The sequence below is a fragment of the Haliotis asinina genome, chromosome 8 (assembly GCF_037392515.1).
Source record: "Haliotis asinina isolate JCU_RB_2024 chromosome 8, JCU_Hal_asi_v2, whole genome shotgun sequence".
Classification (NCBI taxonomy): domain Eukaryota; kingdom Metazoa; phylum Mollusca; class Gastropoda; order Lepetellida; family Haliotidae; genus Haliotis; species Haliotis asinina.
In genome coordinates, this window is record NC_090287.1 from 12,970,458 (window position 1) to 12,997,959 (window position 27,502).

Below are 27,502 nucleotides of genomic sequence, written 5' to 3' on the forward strand. Positions count from 1 at the left end.
GGCTTCACAGATTGTATCCATGTGGGGAATCGAATCCGGGTCTTCGGTGTGACGAGCGAACGCTTCAACCACTAGGCTACCCCACCGCCCCACGTAGCTAAATAAATAATCGGATGTTATAGTTTGTTTGTCTTAACAAGATGTTTTTAGTAGGCTACATTTTGTCCGAGACTTGAGAACCCACAAAACAACAGTCACTACAAACAGCTGATGGTATTCCTCTCTGGATCTTATCTGTAATGTCAGACGTCTTCTTGTCGAGGTTTTATCCATGACAGTCACAGGATTTTAGTGTCCGCCTTAGTCAAATCTTGTCTGCAGGTGACTATTCAACCAGTTCAGTCTGCACGTGACTGTTCATACTGTTAAATCTGCATGTGACTGAGCAAACAATTAAATCTGCGTGTGACTGTTAAATTGACTCAGTCTGCATGTAACTAGTATAATATTTCTGTCCTCTTTTGAATTTTCGGATGCTCTATTCTCAATATAACAGAATAACTAAAAAAATCCGATTTACATCTCCACCTAGATATAGAACCATAGACGTGTTACATATTTGTCCTGGCACAGAACCACGCGCATGCTACAACCGTGTCCAGGCATACATCCATAGACGTGTTACATCAGTGACCAGGCATACATCCATAGACTGGTTACATTTACGAGCAGGCATAAATCTCAAAACGTGTTACATCTGTGTCCAGGCATACATCCATACACATGTTACGCCAGTGTCCAGACATACATCCATATACATGTTACGTTTATGTGGAGGTATAACTCTCAAAACGTGTTACATCAGTGTCCAGGCATACATCCATAGACGTGTTACATCAGTGACCAGGCATACATCCATAGACTGGTTACATTTACGAGCAGGCATAAATCTCAAAACGTGTTACATCTGTGTCCAGGCATACATCCATACACATGTTACGCCAGTGTCCAGACATACATCCATATACATGTTACGTTTATGTGGAGGTATAACTCTCAAAACGTGTTACATCAGTGTCCAGGTATACATCCATACACGTGTTACATGTGTGTGCATGTATGAATCCCTACACGTGTTACATCTCTGTCCAGGAATAGATCTATACACGTGTTACATCTCTGTCCAAGAATAGATCTATACACGTGTTACATGTGTGTGCATGTATGAATCCCTACACGTGTTACATCTGTGTCCAGGAATAGATCTATACACGTGTTACATGTGTGTGCATGTATGAATCCCTACACGTGTTACATCTGTGTCCAGGAATAGATCTATACACGTGTTACATGTGTGTGCATGTATGAATCCCTACACGTGTTACATCTGTGTCCAGGAATAGATCTATACACGTGTTACATCTGTGTCCAGGAATAGATCTATACACGTGTTACATCTCTGTCCAAGAATAGATCTATACACGTGTTACACCACTGTCCAGGAATAGATCTATACACGTGTTACATGTGTGTGCATGTTCTTTGAAAAAGTGATGGCCTATTTTATATATGGCCTAATGGGTGGTTAATTGAAAGACCGGTAGTAATATGAGAATTAACGACAAACACACGCCACTCCGTCATGAGCGTCTGACCAGACAATCCTGTGATCAACATTACGAGCATTGATCTACACAATTTACACGGCTCATCACACCCACTGAAAGTGATTCCTACCACTTGGAAGGATTGTTTTATCACCAGATAATCATAGCCGAGGTCATAGCAGGCACGCGTGACGTCACAGGCACCTTCCTCAAAAGTGGTGGAACGACCCCAGTAGATGATGTTAGCTCGGAGGAAACACTCGAAAGCCTGTCTGATCGGCATGTTGTTTTCTTTCACTATCTGGTAGAATGCGTGGTTGAAGATACCGCTGCTGTAGTGAACATCGACGTCGTCGTTGTAGTCTTTGGTGTGGTTGAGAGACCTGCCGTGTCTTCTAGGGTTTTCAAAGTAACGCAGGGCACCAGTGGTACTCTTAAAGATTTCAGATCCCACCAGCCAGTCATTGGAACCACGGGCAAACATCTCAGTTGTCTCCCCTGTAATATCCGAGAATGCTTCGTTGATGCCGCCAGACTGATCGTCGTAGATGAGGTTGGAGTTTTGGTTTGTGACTCCATGGGCAAGTTCGTGGGCTACGGCATCCTGGTTGACCGCCCCCTGCCCTGGGATTATCTGAGGAACAGCCCTTGACTTTAAATTATCACTTGTTTTGAAGACTGATACGACTTTGTATTGTCATCACTGAATGCGATCATGAAATATGACATTATTGCCAGTTTCCAACATGTAGTCCAGACACCCGGTTTCGAACCCGCATCCCTTCGCTCACTAGCTTGTCGGTTTTATCCACTATGGGCCTCGGAGGATTGCTAAGAAGAATGAGATTTTTGTCGGTGTGAACCCTGTCGATATGAACCTTGCAAGATGGGTAGCGTTTGGAACGCACGCACAGGCCACGGGGACAACATGTAGTGGACGTGCACTGCGCATGAAAGGCGAGGCGTCGGCTGTCAGCCTCATTCAAGTTGATTTCAACAGTAAATACCAAATATTGAAATATCTGAGTCGGTTTATCATTTAGCATGACACGTTGGCATTACTGAAAAGTAAGCTCTCATCCTCGGGAAACGGGCTTACTTTTCAATAGTGCCCGCGGGTCATGTAGATCTACAGTATTGTTTTAGTCTGTTCAACTGCAACTTTTGAAAAGACACAATATCACACTCTCGAGAATATTTGAGCTTATATTATATATATCGCGGTATATGAACTCCTACTGGTGCACTAAAAGACTAAAAGACCCTTACGACTTGCCTGAAATCGATAAAAGAAAATTGGAGGCGAACAGCTTCCGAACGTATGACAATACCCATATATGGAATGTAAACGATTGTTCCGTACATCGAACCTGTCGAACGCGATGTTTGTCGAACTTGTTTCAATCACATATTGAAGTGGATATTCCTACAGAGCGCTATTGGGGACATAACATTGGACTTCGCTTGAAACAAAATTCAGCCATTAGAGAGTGCGAGAGTCGACTTCGAGCAAACGTAGCATTAAGTCATTCGAACTCTTTAATTCAACATTATAATCTACATACGTACAGTTATGTTTAGTTGCCACTAAGGCTTACAGTTGCAGGAAAAGCAATTAAATACCAGAGAAGAACTAATTTTATTTGCGTAATTATCTTTTGTTTATATTGGCCCTACGGCTTCATGTGCTGTGACACGGAGTGCTGAAGAGTGCCGGCAACAGAGTCACTGTTATGTTTTGTTTTTTTTCCGAACACTTTGCTGTCACAAGGATTGACGCCCTACCGCAAGTAGCTAGCGATTGAGTCACTCTGATGTATAACTATGTGCTGTCAAACACTTTGATTTCACAGCTGTCCTAGCATTTCGACACAGCAAAATCGCCCTGGGAGGCTTGCATTACGCCAGTTCAGTCTGATTACAAAAATAGTCAGACTACTTTTGTGAATAAACACGAGAAGAGTCCGAAAAAGCACCATGCCCAGCAAAACTAGTCTTAATTTATCTGTGGATCTGGGTATTCCACGATATCGCCTCTGTTGACCAAGCATGGATGATATCCGAGTATTTCCTACAGGAAAGTACCACCAATGATTCTTGACCCCTCTTTATCGGCGCTGTTGTGCGCCGATGACAGGAATCATTCTCATAACTCATACAAAATGATATAGAGAACACGCTTAAATTATGATACAATACAATATACCGTTGTGACCTGTATAAACTTAATATATTTAGATGTATATTCCAAACAAGGATAATACGAATTTCGCCTAACTGAGCAGTTTCTGCATCAAAGGAGAATAGCCAGACTTCATAAGTAAATTTATCAAAACGAGGGTTGTTACAAAAACAACGAGGGAGTACTTCCTTACATTAACAAGTGTTGTACAAAAGAAATTCATCACATGCAAGTATAGCATGTTGTTTACAAATTGTACATATTCTTTTTCCATGTTTATAGTAAACCATTAAACATACTTGATCAACGTCAGCCAAATATATTGTTTAAATGGGAGGCTGATCAAGTAAGGTTCTAAGTTGAGAATATCCTTATATATAGAGTAGTATTTACCTTTTTAGGTGAATTTTGAGGAGCTGCAATTCTCGATTGCATAAAGTGATCCGTGTAGATCAGTGTGTATTAAACTTTTTTTCACCCGAGGAAAGGAAAACTGTGCGACTAACATTTCATAACCCGAGACTCATTTACAAGATCAAAAGAGTCGCTGTGGAAAGCCATGAGTGGACAAGACAAGCCCAAATTGGCAGTGGGAGATTGCATCACCATGCTGTATGAACCATTGTTTATTATCCTATTACTGATTAAGTTGTATTGACCTCGAGCTCACAACCCCTGTTTTCTTTCTTGGTTGTTTCCACAACCTAATGAATCGCCTGCGTGTTCATTTGATTACATGTCATTCCATTTCTTATCCATCTGTTAGCATCACTTGGTAGCATTATGTATTGCAGTAATCATGCTAATTTCAGTTTTCCACAGATGTGACCCGTCAAGGTCCCGGGGTAGAATAGGCCTTCAGCAACCCATGCTTGCCATAAAAGGTGGCTGTGCTTGTCGTAAGAGGCGACTAACGGGATCGGGTGGTCAGGCTCACTGTTTTAGTTGACACATGTCAATGGTTCCCAGTTGCTCAGATCGATGTTCATGTTGTTGATCACTGGACTGTCTGGTCAAGACTCGATTATTTACAGACCGCCACCATACAGCTGGAGTATTGCTGAGTGCGTCGTAAAGCTAAAATCACTCACTCACTCAATTCCACAGATGTACAGAATGATGTAAAAATGAATGAGTATGAATTTACGACACTTAGCAATACGCCAGCAACATCGCGGCGGGGACACCAGGAATGGGAATCGAACCCGGGCCTTCGGTGTGAAGAGGTACCCCGCTTTAACCTCCATCCCCACCACCCTAACCGACCACGAAGTTGCAATATTCCAGCTTAATCACGACTGGAGAGAACGGAAATGGGCTTCACCCACTCATTGTGCCGTATAGGGAGTCGAATTCGGGTCAACCTGACGAGCGAACGACTTAACCGCTGGAATACATCACCGCCCCATATATGAGCTGAGACACATCTACATCTACAAAGAAAACTTTGAGTTCTTCCTAACCATAAAAAATATTTATTTATTTCTCATATAGCGTTATAACAGAATGTCTGAAAAAATATCGAACAGCACCGGTGTAGCGTTATGGCCCAAACAGGCTTTCATACACCTCGTGCGACCTTTGAACATAGCTATAAATAGTTGCAGCTCGCCGTGGTTCGCTGGTGGTGGACATTTTGTTATTCGCTCTAGACATAATAAGTGCACAAAGTGTATCTTAAACTCACTGGCGTGAAATGTGAACAGTACAAGCGACTGGTTTCATTGGCTGTCAACCTAAGATATGCAAGTATGGTGGACCGTTTTGAGTTAATATCATATACTGTGAACTGTATTATGCTATTGTCATGCTACTATGTGTACTTTTGAATGTTGTGGGTATATATATTGGGGTGGGGCAGGTTTTCTTCCGTTCCCCCATATTCATTCTTCCCCAGATTAACAGAGGTAACACTGCGTAAACCCTGTATACTGCACTGAATTTGCTTGTTTTGTTTTAGGGTTTTTTAATGATTCCTTTAGTAATTGTTGTGTTAGATTCCGTTAATAATTCTTGTATATATAAATGTATAAATATTATTTGGGATTGGGGAACGGAAGGAACTCTTACCAAGAGGTCACTTCAGGTGATTTCAAACTGGGATTATGAACGCCAGTGGATAATTAATATGTGATGTTAGGATGGTTAGGGAGCATCGTGACCATGCATAGTTGTATAATAAGGGACCGATCATTTGATATTAGTGGTGTGTGTCAGAGGTTGTCACAGAGGAAAGACGGCCTCCAATAATTATGTCTATCTCGAGGGAAGGGTCATAATAACAACAATAATCAAAAAAAAATTTAGATACATTTATGAAATATGGACATACACACGTACACACACACACACACACACACACACACACACACACACACACACACACACACACACAATATATATATATACACAAGGACACGCACAAGCTCACTGATACAACTATCACTAGCGCACTATCTGAAACGTTGTAATAATGACCGGTCCCTTAGTTCATGCAACTAATATTTATAAACATATACATGAGGTTCATTCTTCACTAAATGTAAATATTTCGATAATTTAGGACCATTTGCCACTGAGTCGTTCAGACTAGGCATGCCCTGTCTAGTATGACACATTGTCTTTAAATGTGTATGATACGCGCTAGATATTTGCATGGCTTGCAATCAAGGGAGCAATGTTCTGGCGAACAAGGTTAAATACTTGATATCTATACGTTTGCACAATAGCACTCTAGAACGAAATACATATAGTATTTTTCTGACTGGATGTGATGAATAAATAGACATGCACCTTTGTTGTAGACAAAGAAAATAAGACTGCTGGACCATGTCATGCTTGCTACATTTCTTTGTCAAAATCATTTGTTCTAAAATTCGTAAGTTTCAGCTGCCATGTGAAATATGTAAGGAATGGTAATTGTTAGACCAGAATCGTTACCATAATACGAGGCACCAATGAGACTGGCATCCAGTGATCGACGGAAACACGAAGCGCCTTTGAGCAGCTGAGCTGAATATCGGGGCTATACAAATGTTAACATAATGATAAATTGGTTAATGATAAGTGCTCCTCCATAACTACTGTTTTCAATCCCAATATGTGGATTTTTTGTTGTGATGATAAAAGAAATAATTAACATTTGAACTTTATTGCTTATGATACCATGTTTATTATTATGCATGACTAGTTAAAAAGAGACCCGTGAAGGTCCCGGGGTAGAATAGGCCTTCAGCAACCCATGCTTGCCACAAAAGGCGACTCTGCTTGTTCCGCAACTAACGGGATCGGGTGGTTAGCCTCGCTGACTTCGTTGACACGTCATCAGTTCACAGTTGTTCAGATCGACGCTCATGCTGTTGATTACTGGATTGCCTGGTTCAGACACGATTATTTACAGACCGCCGCCATATAGCTGGAATATTGCTGAGTGCGGCGTATATATGCACTCACTCAGTGAAAATGACATGAAAAGACCGGATACATTACCTTTATTTCGGTCTCTTTTGTTTCCAGAATTTCAATAGAATTTCACAAGACACAGTATCGCAGTGAAACGAATAAAATACTAAGCCCACTTTTACTTAGCCTGCGATCCTATATACATACGTTTAAAAGGACTTCTTACCGGGGATCGCTATTTAGGGTATACAAGTGACCAGCTAGAAATCTGTGCAAGGTATTTCCTTCGTACACTGGCATCTCTGGGTTGGGGCTGCGGGGTAGCATGTGGGTAAAGCGTCCGCTCGTCACGCAGAAGACCCGGGTTTGAGTCCTTAGATAGGTACAATGTCTGAAGCCCATTTCTAGTGTCCCCCACCATGATGTCTGAACTCATTCACTCCCTCTTTTCAGGTGTATGACTGAACCGAAAGATGGCTGATAATTCAAATAGTGCCTATTCAAGTGCCACCCAACGTCTCCATGTTATCGGCAGAGCTCTCATCTCATACAACTTCTCCCCTACACTGCAAGTAGAACCGTCCGATGCTTTGATAGATGAGCCTTTGTCTGTCAGAGTATCAGGCCTACTGAAGCATCAGAAGATTACACTGTCTGCTGTTTTGAGGGGTGAAGGGAAGGAGTTTGCGTCCTGCGCACACTACACTGCTGATGATGCTGGCTGTGTTGATACTGCTGTCCAATCAAGTGTAGGAGGGTCATATACTGGTGTGTTTTACAGTGTATTCATCACTTTGTGATGCCTTTGTGTCGATCTCATAATGTTAACATTACTGTTGTCTCGAAGTACAAGTTTTGCCCTTGCGCATTCTCTATTTTGTCACTTTTAGTGGATTATGTCGAATCTCGTCTATGTCGAGGTATTTATATCGGCCCCTTGTACTTCGACACAGCGGTGTTTGCCTGTGTGTTTAACGACTTCTGTTAGTTGTATTGGTTTGGTTTGGTTGTTGACTAATATGGCTACGGTCTACAAATAATCGAATCTGGATATCATAATTATCAATCTCCACAAGTGGGATATGATGACATATGTCAACCAAGTGAGTGGGCCGGATCACCCGATCTCGTTAGTCGTATTTTACGACAGACATGGGTTGTTGAAGACCAGTTTATACTCTGATCTTGGGTTGTTGAAGACCACTTTATACTCTGATCTTCATGAGTCTTGTCAGTTGTAAATAACAATAATTTCAAGCCCGTGAAGGTACCGGGGTAGAATAGGCCTTCAGCAACCCATGCTTGCCATAAAAGGCGACTATGCTTGTCGCAAGAGGCGACTAACGGGATCGGATGGTCAGGCTCGCTGACTTGGTTGACACATGTCACCGGTTCCCAATTGCTCAGATCGATGTTCATGTTGTTGATCACTGGATTGTCTGGTCCAGACTCGATTATTTACAGACCGCCGCCATATAGTTGGAATATTGCTGAGTGCGTCGTAAAACTAAACTCACTCACTCACTCACTCACTCACTCACTCAATAATTTCAAAAACTATTATTCATTATTATGGTGGATGTGAAATTATGTCATTTAGCTGTTTTCAGACCTTTTACTTTCTCCATCATTATGTGAAATCTCACACATGGGTGCTAAGGGCTAACGGGGTAGTGTATCAGATATTGAAAGAATGTGTAAACAGGAACTTCCAAATGGACAGTGACAGTCGCGTTTTACTCGTTTTATAAAAGCGTGGTTTCATTTCTGCCGCATCAAACGTCACAGACCATCAGTTTGCCATGGAAACCAGTGTTTCAGTAAGTTGGCTAAAAAAGACGCATCCCCCGTCGCATGGTCTTGTAAAGTAATGACGGTCTCTGAACAAATCAGGAATAAGATTTTACTCACCACCAAAAGGGGGACGGTGGGTCCGTGGGGTAGCCTAGTGGTTAGAGTGTCTGCTCGTCTCGCTGAAGACCCGGATTCGATTCCCCATACGGGTACTTTGTCCTTCACTCACCCAATGTGAAAGAAGGTAGATTTGAAATTGTTTTCTAAGGGCTAACGGGGCAGTGTATCAGATATTGAAAGAATGTATAAGCAGGAAATGACTTATTTCCCAGTGTACCCAAACATCAGTAGTACATGCGCGAATAATCACGTCTGTATAATGTGAATGGGTTTTTTTTATAATTTTTACTGTTTTTCATATATTTTACAGTCTTTTCAGGAAAAGATAACAATTTTACATCCAGGTTAATAGATTATAGACACAGGGAAATATTGGCAGAGACAATATGTAACATGAACATCCAAAGTCATAAAAAGAAGTTGTGCACATCGAATAAACAGTCCATAACATGACGACCAAAACTTATAGAAGGTGTTGATATTACACTCCAATAGGGAAGAACATTTAGTTATCATGTAGTAGTTCCTTTGTTCATTCTGGAAAACGTGGCACTTTCGTCTTAAATCTGTTTCCAAAAATGATGTTTTTCAAGATAATGATAATACTGTTTAGAGGATCATTATTTTTTATCGGGAACACCAAGACGTACATGTCTTTTTGTTATTTTAATATTGATATGTGCTTTACATTTCAGCCAAATTTCAAGTTTTTGCCAGATATGTGTGATGTTGTTACAAGACCAGGAAATGTGATCAGGTGACTCACTTGCGTTTTGACAAAAACTGCATTTTGAATTGTCTACATATCCAAATTTAGATAACAGTGCATTTTTTGGCAGGATGTGATGTATTATTCTATATTGTAACCACTGTAATTCAGTGTCATTGGTACACCTGAAAGGTATCTTATTATAGCCCTTCATTAGTTAAAACATTGTGCTCCCATTTTTGGCAATGTACATTTTTTGTAGTAGTGTGTGTCAATGATATTTTGTAAAAGCGTTATGTCCCCATTATATCTTTAAGGATGTGTTTAATATTTGCTGGAAGAGTTGGATATGGTACCTTGGTCAAGTTTCCAAAAGGTATATTAAGTGGTTTCAAATAGAGCTTTATTGATCTAAGACCCATATATCTAACAAAGTCAGTTTTCAGGATAAAAAGTCTTACAAAGTTTTCGAAAGGGTGTATTTTGTTGTTAGAATCAAGTAGGTCGTTAATGCATCGCACCCCTTTGTCAAACCATTGTCTATAAGACACTGGTTCACCTCCAACATAAATGTTTTTGTTGTACCATAGACTTTCTAAAAGTATATCATTTGTGTCATGGTTAGAATGATTTTGGGATATAAAATGCCACCATGCACTTAAAACATCTTTATAATGTTTGTTGTGGATCAGTGGGAGGCAGTCCTCATTCAAATATTGACGATTATAATGAAACACATTGCCTGCACTAAGCTTTGAATCAGGTCTGAGAAATCTTCTAACCATAGATAATTTTTGTGCTTGCATTAATGTTTTTATATTTCGCATATTCTGGCTTCTCTTAATTTTGTCAGGTTTATTGTACCAGATACATTTGTGGCGTTTTTGGTGGAATTTATTTATAACTTCCGAATCTGGGTCATGAAGAACACCAAATAAATGATTAGCTTGGGAATAATCAGTGATTTCAAAACGGTATTTCTTCCAAAGGGAGTAAGATTACGTGTTGACCATATGGACATTAAAGTTTCACATCTTCTTATCTTTCCTTTATAATTTATATCTACCATATCATCCAAATCTAGAGAAGAAATAATTCCAAGAGGGCTGAAGTCACCTTGGTCCCAGTTTAGATTTAAGTCTGAGCATAGTTTTATTTTCGATCTCTTTTTTGATCCTATCCATATGAGACGTGTCTTGTCGATATTAACCTTTAAACCGGAAAATCTGGCGTAAAAATTTAGCGCATTAAATACTGCATAGAGGCAGTGTTCTGAACCATTCAACGTACATATTGTCATCAGCGAATTGATTTAGCACATGCTCAGTGTTACCAATCGAAATACCCTTTACATTACTATTGTTACGTATCAGGACTGCTAATATCTCTGCACATAAAATGAAAATCTAAGGAGAAAGTGGATCCCATTGGCGACAACCTCTTTGAATTGCGAACATATCCGATCCATAGCCGTTGACAAGAACATTTGATTCAATACCTTGATATACAATTCTGAACCATTTTCGAATTGACTCGCCAAAGTTGAAAAAGGATAGTGTTTTATCAATAAATGACCAATCTACTATATCAAAGGCTTTTTCAAAATCAATAAGCAAAAGAAGGCCAGGAATTTGGTGCGTTTCAGTATAATCCATTAAGTCGTAAATTAGTCAAGTAATTTTCCCGATATATGTATCTGACATGAAACCATTTTGATCATCGTTTATTAATTTAACAAGCACTGATTTTATCCTTTTGGACATTGCTATTGAAGCTAATTTATAGAAATCAGATAATAGGGAGATAGGTCTCCAGTTTTGTAAGTACAATTTAGTCTAAGTCTTGTTTCCTTTAGGTATACACGCTATAAGTCCACGTTTCAGTGAAACAGATACTTCTTCTCTCATATAGGACATATTTAAAGAACTGATTAAATATTTATCCATATTAGTTCAAAAGAACGTAAACAATTCGACCTTGAAACCATCTGGTCCAGGATTTCTATCATTCTTGACACACTTCAATGCAGCCATCATGTTTGAGTTGCCCTTCCAAAGCTGCTGAAGTAGCATCCTCCAATTTTGGAACGTTATTTTTAAAAATAATTCTTCTATGGTTATATCGCTTATGTCATTGTCTTTTCTGTAGAGTTTGGAATAGAAAGATTTTACTTCGTCTTGTATCTCCTTTTGTTTTGTGAGAGTTTTGCCGTCATTACTTTCTAAACAAGTGAATGATTTATTTAAGTTTCTAGTTTCAAGGCCTAGAAAATATCGGGTTGGTTTTTCCCCTTTTCGGTCCAAATAGCCTTTGATCTAACCATTTGTCCCTGGGCTTTTGTTATATTTAGATTTTTTAGTTTTTCATTAAGATCATTGATGAGTTCCAATAAGGTAGCTTTAGTATGCGAGTCATTTGTTTTATCCAAAGCTTCTGTCGTTTCTTCAATATTCTGTATCAGCTCTCTTTCTTCTTTATGCTTGTCGTAAGAGACGACTAACGGGATCGGGTGCTCAGACTTGATGACTTGGTTGACACATGTCATCGGTTCCCAATTGCGCGAATCGATGATCATGGTGTTGGTCACTGGATTGTCTGGTCCAGACTCGATTATTTACAGACCGCCGTCATATAGCTGGAAAACTGCTGAGTGCGGCGTAAAACTAAACTCACTCACTCACTCTTTCTTCTTTTTCTCTGCATTGAAGAATATTTTATAGTTTCTCCACGAATAAGTAATAACGATGTTTAAAAAAAAGTTGGTCATCAATCACACATTCGCTGTCGTTGCCCACTGTATTCATATATCTAAGGCATGTTTCTGATATTGTCTTCTTAACGAAGTCAACGTAAGTTACATCTCTGAGAGAGAGTTATTAAATTTCCATAACCACGCACCTCTATCTAAATCGTTTGAAGAAAGGGAAATCGACATTGGAGAGTGGTCTGATTTGAAACTGGGTTCTATTTTTGTATCAATTATAGAAGGAATCATATTGTGGGAGAGCAAGAAATAATCAAGTCTAGCTTGTTTCAGCCGGGATGGTTGTCTCCAAGTATATCTTTCTTCATTAGGATGTCTTTCTCGACAAGAATCTCGAAGGTCAAGGTCATCTTTTAGTTGTAGAATTCTATCTCTGGCTTTTACATTGTTTTCATGTTTGTAGTTATACGTATCTATGAAATAGTCTTGCACTACATTCCAGTCGCCACATGGTCGCTACGTATTATCGAATCAAGTTCGTCATAAAGGTTAGGGTTGTCAATATTTGGGCAATAAAGATTGATAATTGATAATTTGTCGTTATCTAGAGTCAACTCCACAGTTAAGACATTACCTTTATCGTCTCTTTGCACATCATTAAGCGTATAGTCTACATATTTAGAGAACACGATCGCTACACCTCTAGCGTTACTTTGGAAAGAACTAAAATAACATAAGAATGAAGATTTTTATGGATATCAACTTCTTTATGAGGGAACACAACGTTTCGGAGTTAATGCTTACTCCTTCATCAGGTGATTGAGAAAGGGATACAGAGGTGTATTTATATGTACAGGTAAAACAATAACAAAGTAACAAGTGGAGTGAGTTAACGAAAGCTAGTATAAACAAGCACTGATAGGAAGCCGATAGTTAAGATAACAATGATGGAAGCCAATGGTAATGCATTACAGTTGATTGGATATGTTACGGGGTAAGGACGATGTACATGATTGGGGATAAGGATGGAAGCCAATGGTGATACATTACGCATGATAGGATGATGTACATAACACACGATAGGGGGTGAGCATGTTTACATGAGGGTTGATGATGTACAAACACAAGTAGGTAAGGATGTACTCGGGTAGATTGGCTATACATGAATTACATAGATAGAATGTACACAGGTAGATGAGATTAATTTATCAATAAGTCCCAGGCACTTGGTAGGTACACTCCTTGGTCGCGGTTGATGGCTGGTGTGTACCTACCAACTTGCTTTTCCATATCTTTGGTAAAGTGGTTTAGTGAGGCACCATGTAGTGAAGCAAACACAGAACACACAGATAGGTCTAACAGATACACAAGTACATAAAGGCATTTATCCACTACCAGACCGCGTGTACGGGTCTCATGAAAAGCACGTGCTGACACAACTCAAGTTCATTGTCTTTTCGTTGGCATAGTGATTTGTCACTTGAAAAGAACAATATGTGTTAAGCATAAAGAATAAATGGTTGTACAGTTGTTTGAAAGCATTATGTGGGGTGTAAACACTTTATTATGGTAGTGGGAAACATTGTCAATATTATCATGTTCCTTCAGTTGTAATTTGCAACACCGATGTCGGATTTTTCGGATCCCTTGTCTCCAGCACAATCTTGGTACCAACAACTCTGACTCGCGTCCACAGTTTCTATTGTTCGCGGAGTGTGGTCACCTGCCGTCCGAGAATCGCCCTGCGTTTTTTGATGGGTGCGGGTAGGTCAGTTTGTATACTAGCCGGTGTTCCCTTCAACGCGCACTAGAGACCGCTTCACGGTCGGCCATGTGAATAAAGGTAGCAATAATGGAGGGTGGGACGGATGGTTTGTGTTATCTTTGGTACTCAGATTTAGGTAGTCTGTGGATGATTTTAATATATATATTGTCCACTTGGTCTTACGTGAACCTCAGTGAATTTACCATGAGATTTCTCAGCGTCCTGTTGGTGTTTTCTTGTGGTTGTTTTGGAATACCGTAAAACAAGAGATTTGTCGTGTATATCTTTTTGAATAACTTGTTTCTCCAGAGCTGACTTCGCTTCTCGTAACTCGGCGATTTCTTTGTGGAGAGATTTCACGTGTTCGCCATGTTGTGAAACCACGTGTTCCACTCCACTAATGTAATGTGAATGTTGATGTTTCAGGAGTTGAGCCTCAGGGCCTGCTATGGTCAATGAGTGCTCAGAAGACGAGTTCGAAACGACTGCTTATCAAAGATGTCACCAAACCGTATGACGTCACCATATCGGTCCACCCTGATCACATGGACTTGCAATCCACCCAATCATCGTGCAACACGTCATCTGTGCTCGATACAACGCACGTGAGAAGAGGGTACATGCGTGATGGGGTGCAGAGGATGCCGGTACGCATGGGCCGCTTACGTGGAAGCTTATTTATTCCTTTAGGTATGCTCACCCTCTTGTAACATGAATGAGTAACTTTAACATTACAGCTACCTGGCGTCGGCCTGTAAACAATCGAGTCAGGATCAGACAATCCAGTGGCCAACAGTATGAGCATCGATTTACTCAAATCAGCGTGCCTGATCACCCGATCATGTTGTCGCCTCCCACGATAAGCATGGGTTTCTGAAGATCAATTATAATCCGGATCTTCACAGGTCTTAACATGATGTACAGTTGGATTCTGATGACCTGTGTTGAATTGACTTGCCGGTGCATGTGTTTGTAAGGGGAGGTTCCGGTTGGGTGGAAGAAATTCATGTTTTCCACGAGCGTCACATATCATGATTATGTGATGATGAGGAATAAGGAGCGATGGGGTAGCCGAGGTGGCTAAAACGTTCGCTTGTCACCACGAAAGCCCGGGTTCGATTCCCATCTTGAGTACAACGTGTGAAGCCCATTTCTGATGCCCTCTGCCGCGATATTGCATGAATATTGCTAAAAGCGGCGTAAAACCATATTCACTTACATCTCTTGTAGGTACAACTGTGGTTACTCACTCGCTAGTGGGAAATAAATACGTGTATATGACAGCAGTATTTCCTGATCTTTGGACTACATTAAATGGTAAAACGTATTTTCACGTTTTGGTATTTCAATTGCTATGCGATCATAGCAATAACAGCCTTGGTTCGGAAGGTACCACTGCATTTTCACCCCATGTCACGAAAAGGTGCCCTGCTATTGTAGGTAAGAGTCCAAAGAATACTCTTCGCAAAAATCAAAATGAATGACAGGGCAGACGTTTGTGTTCCACCTCCTGGCGTTTTAGAAAACAGACATCAAACCTTAATATGCGCGCAGGCATTCACAAATACTAAAACACATAAACACAAACTCCAAGCACACACTTATACAGTCTTTCCTCTTCTCCCACACACGTACGCGCACGCAGTAAGTGGCCACCCACAGGCTGTTACCTTACATGTATAAAACTTACGTTGAAGGTGAAGGGCCGTTCCCGGCCATACTGGATATGTTTGGTGGTACCGGAGGCTTGTTCGAGTTCCGGGCGGCCCTTCTCGCCTCCAGAGGATTCTTCACGTTCGCTTTGGCGTATCGTTCATATGATGATCTACCCCATGCGTTCGACGAACTAGACTTCGACTATTTCTTAGTGAGTATACCAGCATTTCTGACGCAAACTAACTTCCTTAAAGAATCCTGTGTACAGAGTTAATGCGTACATGTACGTTCATAGTGTTTGTCTGGGTGATTGCACTGCTCTTGAAAGAAACCTTTACCTAACTGTCTTGCGTACGCGATGTATCTGAAGTTACTGGTTAAAGCTTACAGTCGTCTGTGTTCGATTTCCCAAATGGGGGACAATGATAGGAGCCATTTCTGGTGTCCCCCTTCCCATACTGCTGCAATGTTGCAAAAAGCGTCGTAAAACAATTCTCAGTCTCGGACACTGCTGTTCTTGACTTATCTGCAAGCCTTTGCCTGTTCCTTGTTCATTTTGCAATAATATTGCTAATTGCTGTGTATCATTATATTAATTAGCGTGCTTCACAGTCTACCTGGCTTGTACGCATGTATCAATTCCATAGACGTTGGTGCAAGCTACTAAATCACCTCCACAACTTGTTCTTCAGGAAGCCGCCGAAATGCTGAATAAGAACCCTCATTCACAGCCTGGAGGAATTGGGGTAATTGGCTCATCTTTTGGAGGTGGACTTACGAATATGCTGGCGTCTTTCTGTGACAAGGTAAAAAATTGTAATATTTAAGAATAAGTAGATCGCAAACAGGTCTATCAACAAACGGCGAGTCGATGAGGCCATTTGAACATTTTTTCAATCCCTGGCTTTTTATACTTCTGGTACTGTTGGACACGTGTCTGGTCTTGGCTATCAAATACTCGTCATGCAGTAAGGCCCGCGACTCTGCTTAAACGCAGCTACAATATTTGGCCATACGTGATTGATCATTTGTGAAATTTGCACAGACTTACATGTTAAATGCCTGCTGCAACAATAATTTTGATAACTTGAGTAGAAGTCATATTATTTTGATACTTTGCAAACATCTTGGAAATCTTCTGCTACGTGCACATAATTTTCTCTCATCTTTCAGTCCATTAGTTGTCGAATGCCACCTGATTAAGCAACATCAATTTTATACTATCCCATTGACCAACATAATTAAACCTGATCTGTCTAATATATGCTGTTTACAATAGTTGCAGTTTTCTTAATAATCATAGGAAAATTGAATGGAAAGTTTGTGCATGTAGCTGAGATGATTTCACAGCTGGTAGATAGTGAAAGCAATTTGACCCAAACTAAATTTAAGAAAATTCTTTTTGCGAGAGTTAATTAACACGTAAGTCTATGGCGATTTTATTATGACAACTCACGGTCTACTACTGTCGCTTGCAGTGTGTCCAAGGACTGCGAGAGTATATCTTCATCCGCGATGGGGTAGCGTAGTGGTTAAAGCGTCCGCTCACTACGCTGAAAGCAGTAGCGTATTTGTGACAGTTGTGTGACTACTGACATGTTAAGGAGCGACCGGGTAGCCTAGTGGTTAAAGTATTCGCTCGTCACGCCAAAGACCTGGGGTCGATTCCCCACATGGGAACAATGTGTGAAGCCCATTTCTGGTGTTACGAATGTCGTTGCGCAACGAACGTTTTTTCGGATTCCCGACCCAGAACGCAGACGCGTTTCCATCATTCTTCACAGAACTTTGCTGAAATCACCTCAAGAAATCAAATAATGATTACACCAAAAACCCTCGACATCCCTCATCAAATTTGTGTCCCGAGCGACTGCTTTGAATATGAAGCTCCCATTTTTGAGACCATGCCGTTTTAGTAGTGAAAGAGATAATTGTAGCAATCAGGTCGCAATATTTCAGCCATATTGTGGTTGGAACAAGTTTTGCTTTAATGATATGTAAAATAAATTACTCGTATTTAGGGAGTTAGTGAGCAGATACGATTATTCATTATGCATGAATTATGTGGAATTTACCATAAGACTGTATGCCATAGCCTGTGAGTTGACAGACCGCTGTTGTGTGTAATGAAGGCGACTATCCATTGTGGAACCTGAGATATCTCCAGCCATACCGAAATACCGAAATCTTTTGAGCGGTTTTTGTGAGTTACAGACTGTCTGACTCGACAGTGGACCAGTGAATTGCAAAATAACTCGAAAACCAATAAACACATAATACTCAATGAAACGCTGCTAATAATGAAAACACCAGACCATTCAAATACTGACACAGTTCACACCGTGAGATGTTGGCAGAATTTAATCTAGAAAAATATAAAAGGTTGTTTATTATAATGTCATTAAAACATTGGCACAGTTCACTATTTGTTGCGAGGGAGAGGTGCAAAGAAAGAGACAGCCAGGTGTGCGAGAAACACGTGCACAAGTGCTGACAAAGTTGTAGATTCATTAGCCCCCCACACCTGAACGTCCCTTTCCGAACAGTATAAAGTGGTTTCAGTTGTATGACATTGTACATACTGTACACTTGTATATTGCGAACCGGTTTGTTTCAAGGTGAGAGCAGCTGTATCCATCAATGGGCCACTGGTGTCACCACTCCGAGACCAGGACGTCAACGGAGAAGCAGTGCGTGGATGGATGTATGTGTTTGCTATAAATATACCAGTAACTGTATTCCCTTATGGAACTAAAACTGTTCCACTAAATATGTAAAGTAAGTATATCAGAAGCAAAAAGTCCAGATGTATGTTTGCCGGTAAAAACTCCTAGAAGGGTATAACATGTTTCACGTCTTAACGACTCTTCACGCACGCACACACACATTTTTTATATATACTGAGGGAATAAAAACAAGGGATCGCATGAAGGCAATAGTGTTCCTTTATTTCTTTTCTTAGGTAGTCAAAAGCTTTTGCATAGCATAGCTTGTGGAGAAACCTGGAGAAAAATACAGGAACACTCGTGATTTCCTTACTTTTTCCCTTAATATATGTTTAAGTATGTTTACATGCATATACATAAAGAGGGAAAGTATGTTTAAGTGCTATTTTAAGGAATTACATTCCCTAGAAATATATGTCAACATTTTATTGCTTAAAACTATAGTATAGTACTATATACTGAACCGCCAAAGAAACGTCACCCTACCCAAATGTTTTGCCAGATATGTTTCATCTTAATTGTAATTACTTTTTTCACTTTCTATGTGTTAGATAGACTTGGACCAATGCTCAAGAAAATTTGGTTTCAGATTCTGTATTTGATACAAATAACATGTCGTAACGTATTTACTAAAGTGATAATGGAAGGAGGTTTTTGTGCGTATTTCATGAAAATGACAATGCACGTGCATTCCGAGGTGTCATTCCTATAAGAAGAGCCACCGAACATACACGGTATCATTCACTGTTCGACAGTAGCGACATGCTGCGATTATCAAGGGAACAGGAAGACTGAACGCTGGCCAGACTGCGAGACGTGTGGCAAATCCATTTTCTGTTCATGTTCGAACAATATACCGCCTGCAGCAAAGTGTCGAAGCCACTGGAAGCACAAACTCACAGTGGGAGACGCTAAGGACAACCGCTGGCAATCCCCAGAGGCAGAGAAACGTCAGATGTTGCAGGCCTTACCAGGGTCTGATCCTCACTGTTTGACATCGCCCTGCTCGTCTCGCATCATTTGAATTGGCGTCAGCGGGAGAGGCGAAGTGTAGTCTTCCCCGACGAAAGCCGGTATGGCGTCTAGACGGACTGATGGCAGAGGGAGCGTGTAGCGACGACGCGGGGAGCGTTTTGCAGATGATTGTGTCCTGGAAAGAGACACGTAGGGAGGTCCGAGCACAATGTGTGGGGCGCTATTGCTCTCAGTGACAATAGTGGTCCTGGGAGAGGAAATGATTCATCAAGCACTGAGACCCTTCGTGGTGCCACAGGAAACCACGTATTCCAGCAGGACAGCGCGCGTGCCCATACTGCCAGAGCAAATAAATACTTTCTCCGTCAACACGGCATACAAACTCAGTCCAGACTTAAACCCGATTGAACACTTGTGGGTTGACACTCAGAGAAGCCTCAATGATGCGCGACCAATTTCAAAAAGGGAGTGACAGGGTTTCTTTGCGGTTTAGTGTATATGATTTACTGCAATATGGTGATTACAATCAAACTCACTCGCTTATTAAAATGACAGTGGGTTCTGAGACCATGTTTAATTATGTTATGATATCGGATCTGTTTCAGGCCATCACTGGTAGAAGTACCAGACGAAGAGAGTGTACTCCAAAAAGAGTACCACGCACTGCCAGTAGGTTAAATCCATACTCGCTCTGGTTGCGAGTTCACTGTACAGTAGAATCTTTAACCACCAAGAACACAGCCTGTTTATTAGTATATATGTGGCGTGACTTGGGCAATATCTTTTATCATATGTCAAAAGCAACTACAGTGCAGTGTAGTTAACTGCAATATATCGCTGTGTTTCAATTATATTTTTCTTTATATTGGGCAATATTGTAGCAGCGGAGATGACGTGTATCATTCAAAACGTCTCAGGTACAAGATAGCATGTTCTTTCTTCAAAGAGCGAAACACAACTCTTGCCAAAAAGTAGTATGATGAAGGTGGCCGGATGTATGTCTTTATGTGGCATTAGATCAATGCAGAGGGGTTCCAACAGTTGGCGGCCTTTGTACGTAGCTCTATGGCAAAATAATTAAGGTGTTCCCATCGTCCTTTCTCCAGCTAATGGATTCCACCATTCCAGGCAGCAGGCGTGCGTATACGTACCTTTCGAATTTCATCGAAAGACTTAACTAGTTCAATGGCGTAACGCTATGTTAGAGATTTAGAGGATGTTGTTATGTATGACAGCGATCATCCATGATGTTAGGATTATTCGCGATGTTATCCTGAACCAAGACTTGCATTGGGAGTTGTTCAGTTCTTGTGGATGAGGATCCGCTAACCCTTTCGCGAACATCTGATACATACCATCACTATGTTATGTTATATTTAACAATGGAGAAATCAGTAAAGAAGAGAACCACAACTAGTGATCCTTAAACTCACCACTCACTCTCTCACCGTTGTAGGAAGGTTGTACTTTGGTTACGTCATGGACCCGTGAAGGTCCCGGGGTAGAATAGGCCTTCAGCAACCCATGCTAAGTGCGACGTAAAACTAAACTCACTCACTCACTCACACTTACGTCATGAGTGAGTTTAGTTTTACGCCGCACGCAGCAATACTCCAGCTATATGGCGGCGGTCTGTAAACAGTGGAGTCTGGACCACGCAATCCAGTGACCAACAATATGAGCATCGATCTGAGCAATTGGGAACCGATGATATGAGTCGACCAAGTCAGCGAGCCTGACAACCCGATCCCGTTAGTCGCCTCTTACGACAGGCATAGTGGCCTTTTATAGCAAGCATGGGTTGCTGAAGGCCTATTCTACCCCGGGACCTTCACGGGTCTGGCAACGTCATGACACAACGTTGTTACAACATTAGTATAACGTCATTTCATAACGTTATGTCACAACGTAAGATCAGTGATGCATATTAAGGAAAGGTTATCCTCCTCACAAAGTTATAGCAACATTTCTTATAACTTGACGTCACGATAGTTTTCACTTTTCAAAGTCATTTCTTCACTATTCGGCTACAGCTTAAGAAAACATACGATAAATGCAACATGCAAATTGAGCAATGAGCATTAACGTGAATTTCTGCTTTGTTTGTTATGTACTCTACATGTTCACTACTGGGAAAGCTTTTCCACTATTAATGTTAAATAGAACCGTAAGACAACGTGAAAATGTTAGCATCAAATAACGCGAAGTGACCTAAAACTGACGTATCCTCAAATGTTATCAAACAGGCTTTTCCTTAGGCCTAAATATTATCATCATGCAGTTCAAATTACTGACTACAAAATCATACATGCAATCGTTGTTTTACCTGCAGATGTGGCGACAGGGAACAAAGCTACTTCATCTGCTTAGTGAAGATGACATGGTTCTATTTGTATCAGCGTATAGGCGCATAATGAAGATGGTACCAGAAGATAAGAAATACAACATTCAAAGCGTCTTCTATCCTGGAGCAGGTCATCTTCTGGAGCCACCCTATGGGCCTTTGTGTAGAGACTCCTACATTACAGGAGGTAAGTTAGGTCATGGAATGCCATTCAGAAGTGATACCAATAAGGAAGAGTGAGTCTTGCCTTGCCCCGCACTCAGCACTAAGCTATATGGCGGCGGTTTGTAAGTAATTGAGTCTGGACAATCAGCATCGATCAGCGCAATTGGGAACCGATGATATGTGTCAATCAAGTCAGCGAGCCTGACCACCCGATCCCTTTAGTCTCCTCTTACGACAAGCATAGCCGCCTTTTGTGGCAAGCATGGGTTGCTGAAGTCCTATTCTATTTTTACAAAATGAAGATAGCTTTGTGAGTTCAAAATGTTACAGTATCTTCCAGTTTCTGCAATGTTACTTGTGAGATAAGATTCAACAATAACCTTTAACAGCTTTTATTGATTAGATTAATAGCATTTGAAATTTTTTCTCGCTCATTTCAAAATATGTACATGAATACGTCGCAATTCGAATGGGACCCCTGAATATTGTCTCAGATACAACCGAATTTCTGGTGTTAAGGTTCATTTTCTTTCAAAAGGAACCCGCATAATTTGGGGCGGTGAAAGGAAGAGCCATGCTGTTGCCCAGGAGGATTCGTGGAAAAGAATTCTGGAACATTTCAACACTTATCTTCCAAAACGGAGTGTATGATGAAATGTAACAACCAGTTACCAGTCAAGTAGACCAGTATTTGACCAGAAAAGGCAGTCTGTTTGACAACGAACTTCAACATCTCATTGTAAACCTACTTGCATACATGCACTAAGGAGGACATTGTAATAGCTATGGACATCGATGGCCCTTCTTACGTGCAAATGTGTTGTTACCTTGGTTGGTGTTTGATAGTACACATTGTGCATCAACGCTTAACACTAGCAAGTCATCTCGGAAGACACTATCTTCATCACATCTCTCTAAGGTACGATAAGGCCCCATTGAAGCAGCACCCCATTTAGTGTTTGAAATACACTTAAATAGTTTGGTGATCTTATTACACGTGTTATAAAAATGTGTTATATCTTGTGACAATATTACTTTTTGATCAAAATTAACACCACTGAATTTGAATCTTATGTTTCTATTCTTGTGTAATGTTAGCCTAGGCAAATCACTATCCGATCTCTCCTTATGTGGCGAAGAAGCACAAATGGAATTAAATGGCAACCATTAAATGGCAATCGGTTCGTCATCACCAAATGTCCCTTTTAGAATATGTTTGATAGTCATATACAGTGACGGTGAGTCTATCCTATTATGTGCTTCAGAATTAAGGGGATATAAGAAATATGACTGTTTTAGAAAATACATCTTTCGGCTTGTAAATTATACCTAAAAGTTGGATCTCGGACACCTAACGCTATTGTGTATGGTGAATGTGGCCGTTTCACTATTTTGGTAAATGCATCTGTTCTTTGTCTCAACTACTGGATTAAAATAATAACCATGCATGAAGATCGTACATCAAAGAAAGTTTATGAAATGATACCAAGACTGATATAAAGGCAATACATATATTATTTCCGTTTTTTGTTTCTGCCAGGCGACATCAGCTCAGATTGCCTCTTACATTTCTGTAGTTGAGCTTGTTACGGATGCGTTGACGGATGCAGATGATATAAACTCCAGAAATGTCCGTCTCGCCACACGGCAACTAGCCTATTTATATATAGTCAGCCTTTTCCCGAAAGTTCAGAAACAAACGAACATCGTCCACTCTGTAGGATGCCCTAGAATAAGTCTCCCGGAAGTGAACACATCGAAAACTAGGAGCAGATAAATTCCGGAAAACCAGAATGCTAAAAGTGTTGACCAGCTATTAAAACGAAATGTGACACATCATATTTGATATTCAAACACTAAATGTTGTGACCCAATAATAATTATTACTTAATCAATAACAAAAATATACAGAACATACACACTCGTAACAAGCTCCACTGTATAGGATGTTGGGGTCCATTCTTGCAACAAAGGAAATTCTGTCTCCTTCCTCCAGCTCGGCAATTTCATTAAGACGGGGCGGATCGAGAATGATTGTGGTGCATGGGTCCCCAAGGCAACAAAACCAAACACCAACCGACCACCATGATTCTTTCTTCATGATTTTAGGCCAGGATCAGCAATATTCCAGCTATATGGCGACGGTCTGTAAATAATCGTGTCTGGACCAGACAATCCAGTGATCCAAACCAAACCTTTCTGATCAGTTTGCTCGTGGTTCCATATGCTTGACTATACTATAAACTATATCGAATCGTCACTTTGAGAGAAGACAGAATGCGAAATCCAACGCTGTGTTTGAGTGAATGATGTTTTGAAAACATACATAATGTAGCTAAATAAATAATCGGATGTTATAGTTTGTTTGTCTTAACAAGATGTTTTAGTAGACTACACATTTTATCCGAGACTTGAGAACCCACAAAACAACAGTCACTACAAACAGATGATGGTATCCCTCTTTTGATCTTATCTGCACTGCCATACGTCTACCTGTCGAGTTTTTATCCAGTCACACGATTTTAGTCCGAAAAAGTCAAACAGGTGACTGTTCAACCAGTTCAGTGCGGACGTGACTGTTCAACCAGTTCAGTCTGCACGTGACTGTTCATACAGTTAAATCAGCATGTGGCTGAGCAAACAATTAAATCTGCATGTGACTGTTACATTAGTTCAGTCTGCATGTAACTGGTATTATATTTCTGCCCTCTTTTGAATTTTCGGATGTTTCATTCTCAATATAACAGAATAACTAAAAAAAAAGAAAACAGATATCGTCCAGATATAGAACCATAGACGTGTCACATAGACGTGTGTCCTGGCACAGACCAACGCGCATGTTACATCTGTGTCCAGGCATACATCCATAGAAGTTCTTACGGAGACGTTGACGGAGGCAGATGATATAAACTCCAGAAATGTCCGTGTTGCCACACGGCAACTAGCCTATTTATATATATTTACTAATAGGCATTTCCCGAAAGTTCAGAAACAAACGAACATCGTCAACACTGTAGGATGCCCTAGAATAAGTCTCCCGGAAGTAGACACATCGAAAACTAGGAGCAGATAAATTCCGGCAAACCAGAATGCTAAAAGTGTTAACCAGCTATTAAAACGAAATGTGACACATCATATTTGATATTCAAACACCCAATAATAGTAATTAATACTGAATTAAATGACAAAATATACAGAAAATACACACTCGTAGCAAGGCATACATCCATAGACGTGTTACATGTATGTGCAGGTATAAATCTCTACACGTGTTTCATCTGTGTCCAGGCCTACATCCACAGACGTGTTACATCTATGTCCAGACACACATCAATAGACGTGTTACATCTATGTCCAGACACACATCCATAGACGTGTTACATCTATGTCCAGACACACATCCAAAGACGTGTTACATGTATGTGCAGCTATAAATCCCTACACGTGTTACATCTGTGTCCAGGCCTACATCCACAGACGTGTTACATCTGTGTCCAGACACACATCCATAGACGTGTTAAATCTATGTCCAGACACACATCCATAGACGTGTTACATGTGTGTGCAGCTATAAATCCCTACACGTGTTACATCTGTGTCCAGGCCTACATCCATAGACGTGTTACATCTACGTCGAGACACACACCCATAGACGTGTTACATCTATGTCCAGACACACATCCATAGACGTGTTACATCTATGTCCAGACACACATCCATAGACGTGTTACATGTGTGTGCAGGTATAAATCCCAACACGTGTTACATCTGTGTTCAGGCCTACATCCACAGACGTGTTACCTCTTTTTCCAGACATAGACACACACACGTGTTAACCTGTGTCCAGGCACAGATCCATGTACGTCTTACATCTATGTCCAGACAAGGACCCATGCACATGCAATCCTACATCAACCCATGGCCCCAAGGGACCAGCGAACTAGGTATTTATCTTACCCAGCATCTCAATGTCAATTTTTAACTTTTCGAAGCATGGATATCGGATCTTACACTTCAGCCAGCCTGTGTGAATCAAACGATTCGAATCTTGCATCTTGTTGCTTTTCCCTGCAGGTATTCTCTTAGTAAAATCTCCACGGTGTATTTTCCCTTCTTCGTATTCACAATGTTTTCTTAGCGATCGCTAGATTTTACAGACGACATAAGAAAAACAGATTTAAAGTTATCTCCCTTCCATCCGTTTCCATTCGCAAAATATCGGTAATTTCCGTGCATCATGCATCTTTCAATGTTTTTTCGACAGAGAGAAGTACTACAACGAAGTACCGAATGAGTTGCCATTGGCAGCGGGGTACATTGCAATATACCTCGCTTGTAAGAGGGGTACACTGAATAATATATAAGAGCGCTTTGCCGATGAAAACGGCATTTATGTGTAATGTAAGATAATAAACTTTACTCTCAAAATGTGCTTGAAATTTTCACTCTCCTGGGTATTTATCAATTATCAGAGAGAATGTGTAAATTTTCACAGAAATCAAGGGGTTTGGGATATAAAATAAAATACAATAAAATCCACCTTCCCGACCTATAGTTCTTTGAAAAAGTGATGGCCTACTTTATATATGGCCTAATGGATAGTTAACTGAAAGACCGGCAGTAATATGAAAATCAACGACAAACACACGCCACTCCGTCATGAGCGTCTGACCAGACAATCCTGTGATCAACATCACGAGCATTGCTCTACACAATTGGTATACGATGATATGAATTAACTAAGTCAACGAGCTCAACCACCCGATCCTGTCCTAACCCCGGACCTTCACGGGTAAGAACATATTAAATCCAAAGGAAGAACACCATCAGTGATTTGTAATGACTATCGGATTGTTGGTTCTCAAGTCTTGGATAAAAGGTGTAAACGCAGAATGTTCATTTAGCTATGATGGTTTTGTTGTTGTTGTTTTGTTTTTCTTTTTATTCTCTCCTTCTCTGTGTGTGTGGAGGGGGTGGGGGTGAGGGGGTATTTCTCTCTCTCTCTCTCTTCTTTGGTCTTTGTTAACATTGTTTTATTGTCCGTTAAACATGATTTAGCTATGGTGTTAACCCAATGTAAAGGGAACATGCCAAGGGAAAAGGTCAGTTGTTATGTTGTGTGCGTGTTCTCAACTGTTGGATAAAGGTTGAAGCTTAGAAAATGCAGCTTTAGGCAAACAAACTGTAAATTCAGATGATTTATTTAGCTATAATGTTAAGACAATATTCACTCAAATAAGACGTTTGTCATTACAATGCACTATTCATTCATACACAAAGGTGACGTATGGAGTTCAAGTTCTATTTCTCTCAAAGTGACGATTCGGTGCATAGGAACATCAGTACATTCATTGAAAAGAGGCACTAACAGGACATTGACTAATAATCGTCTCTAAAGTGTCACTTAAAGTTA

The 27,502-nt window shown here is 40.5% G+C and overlaps 1 protein-coding gene across 1 annotated transcript; it reads left to right on the top strand.

The window, feature by feature from the left end:
- The first annotated feature begins 5,312 nt into the window (after positions 1 to 5,312).
- Positions 5,313 to 23,606, top strand: LOC137294132 (bile acid-CoA:amino acid N-acyltransferase-like). Its single transcript, XM_067825110.1, has 9 exons — positions 5,313 to 5,478; positions 7,585 to 7,899; positions 14,650 to 14,913; positions 15,921 to 16,090; positions 16,572 to 16,685; positions 18,498 to 18,583; positions 20,186 to 20,249; positions 21,913 to 22,111; positions 22,628 to 23,606. Exons 2-9 carry the CDS (start codon positions 7,605 to 7,607, stop codon positions 22,738 to 22,740), a joined length of 1,305 nt encoding a protein of 434 aa, XP_067681211.1. The 5' UTR covers positions 5,313 to 5,478; positions 7,585 to 7,604; the 3' UTR covers positions 22,741 to 23,606.
- Positions 23,607 to 27,502: the final 3,896 nt, after the last annotated feature.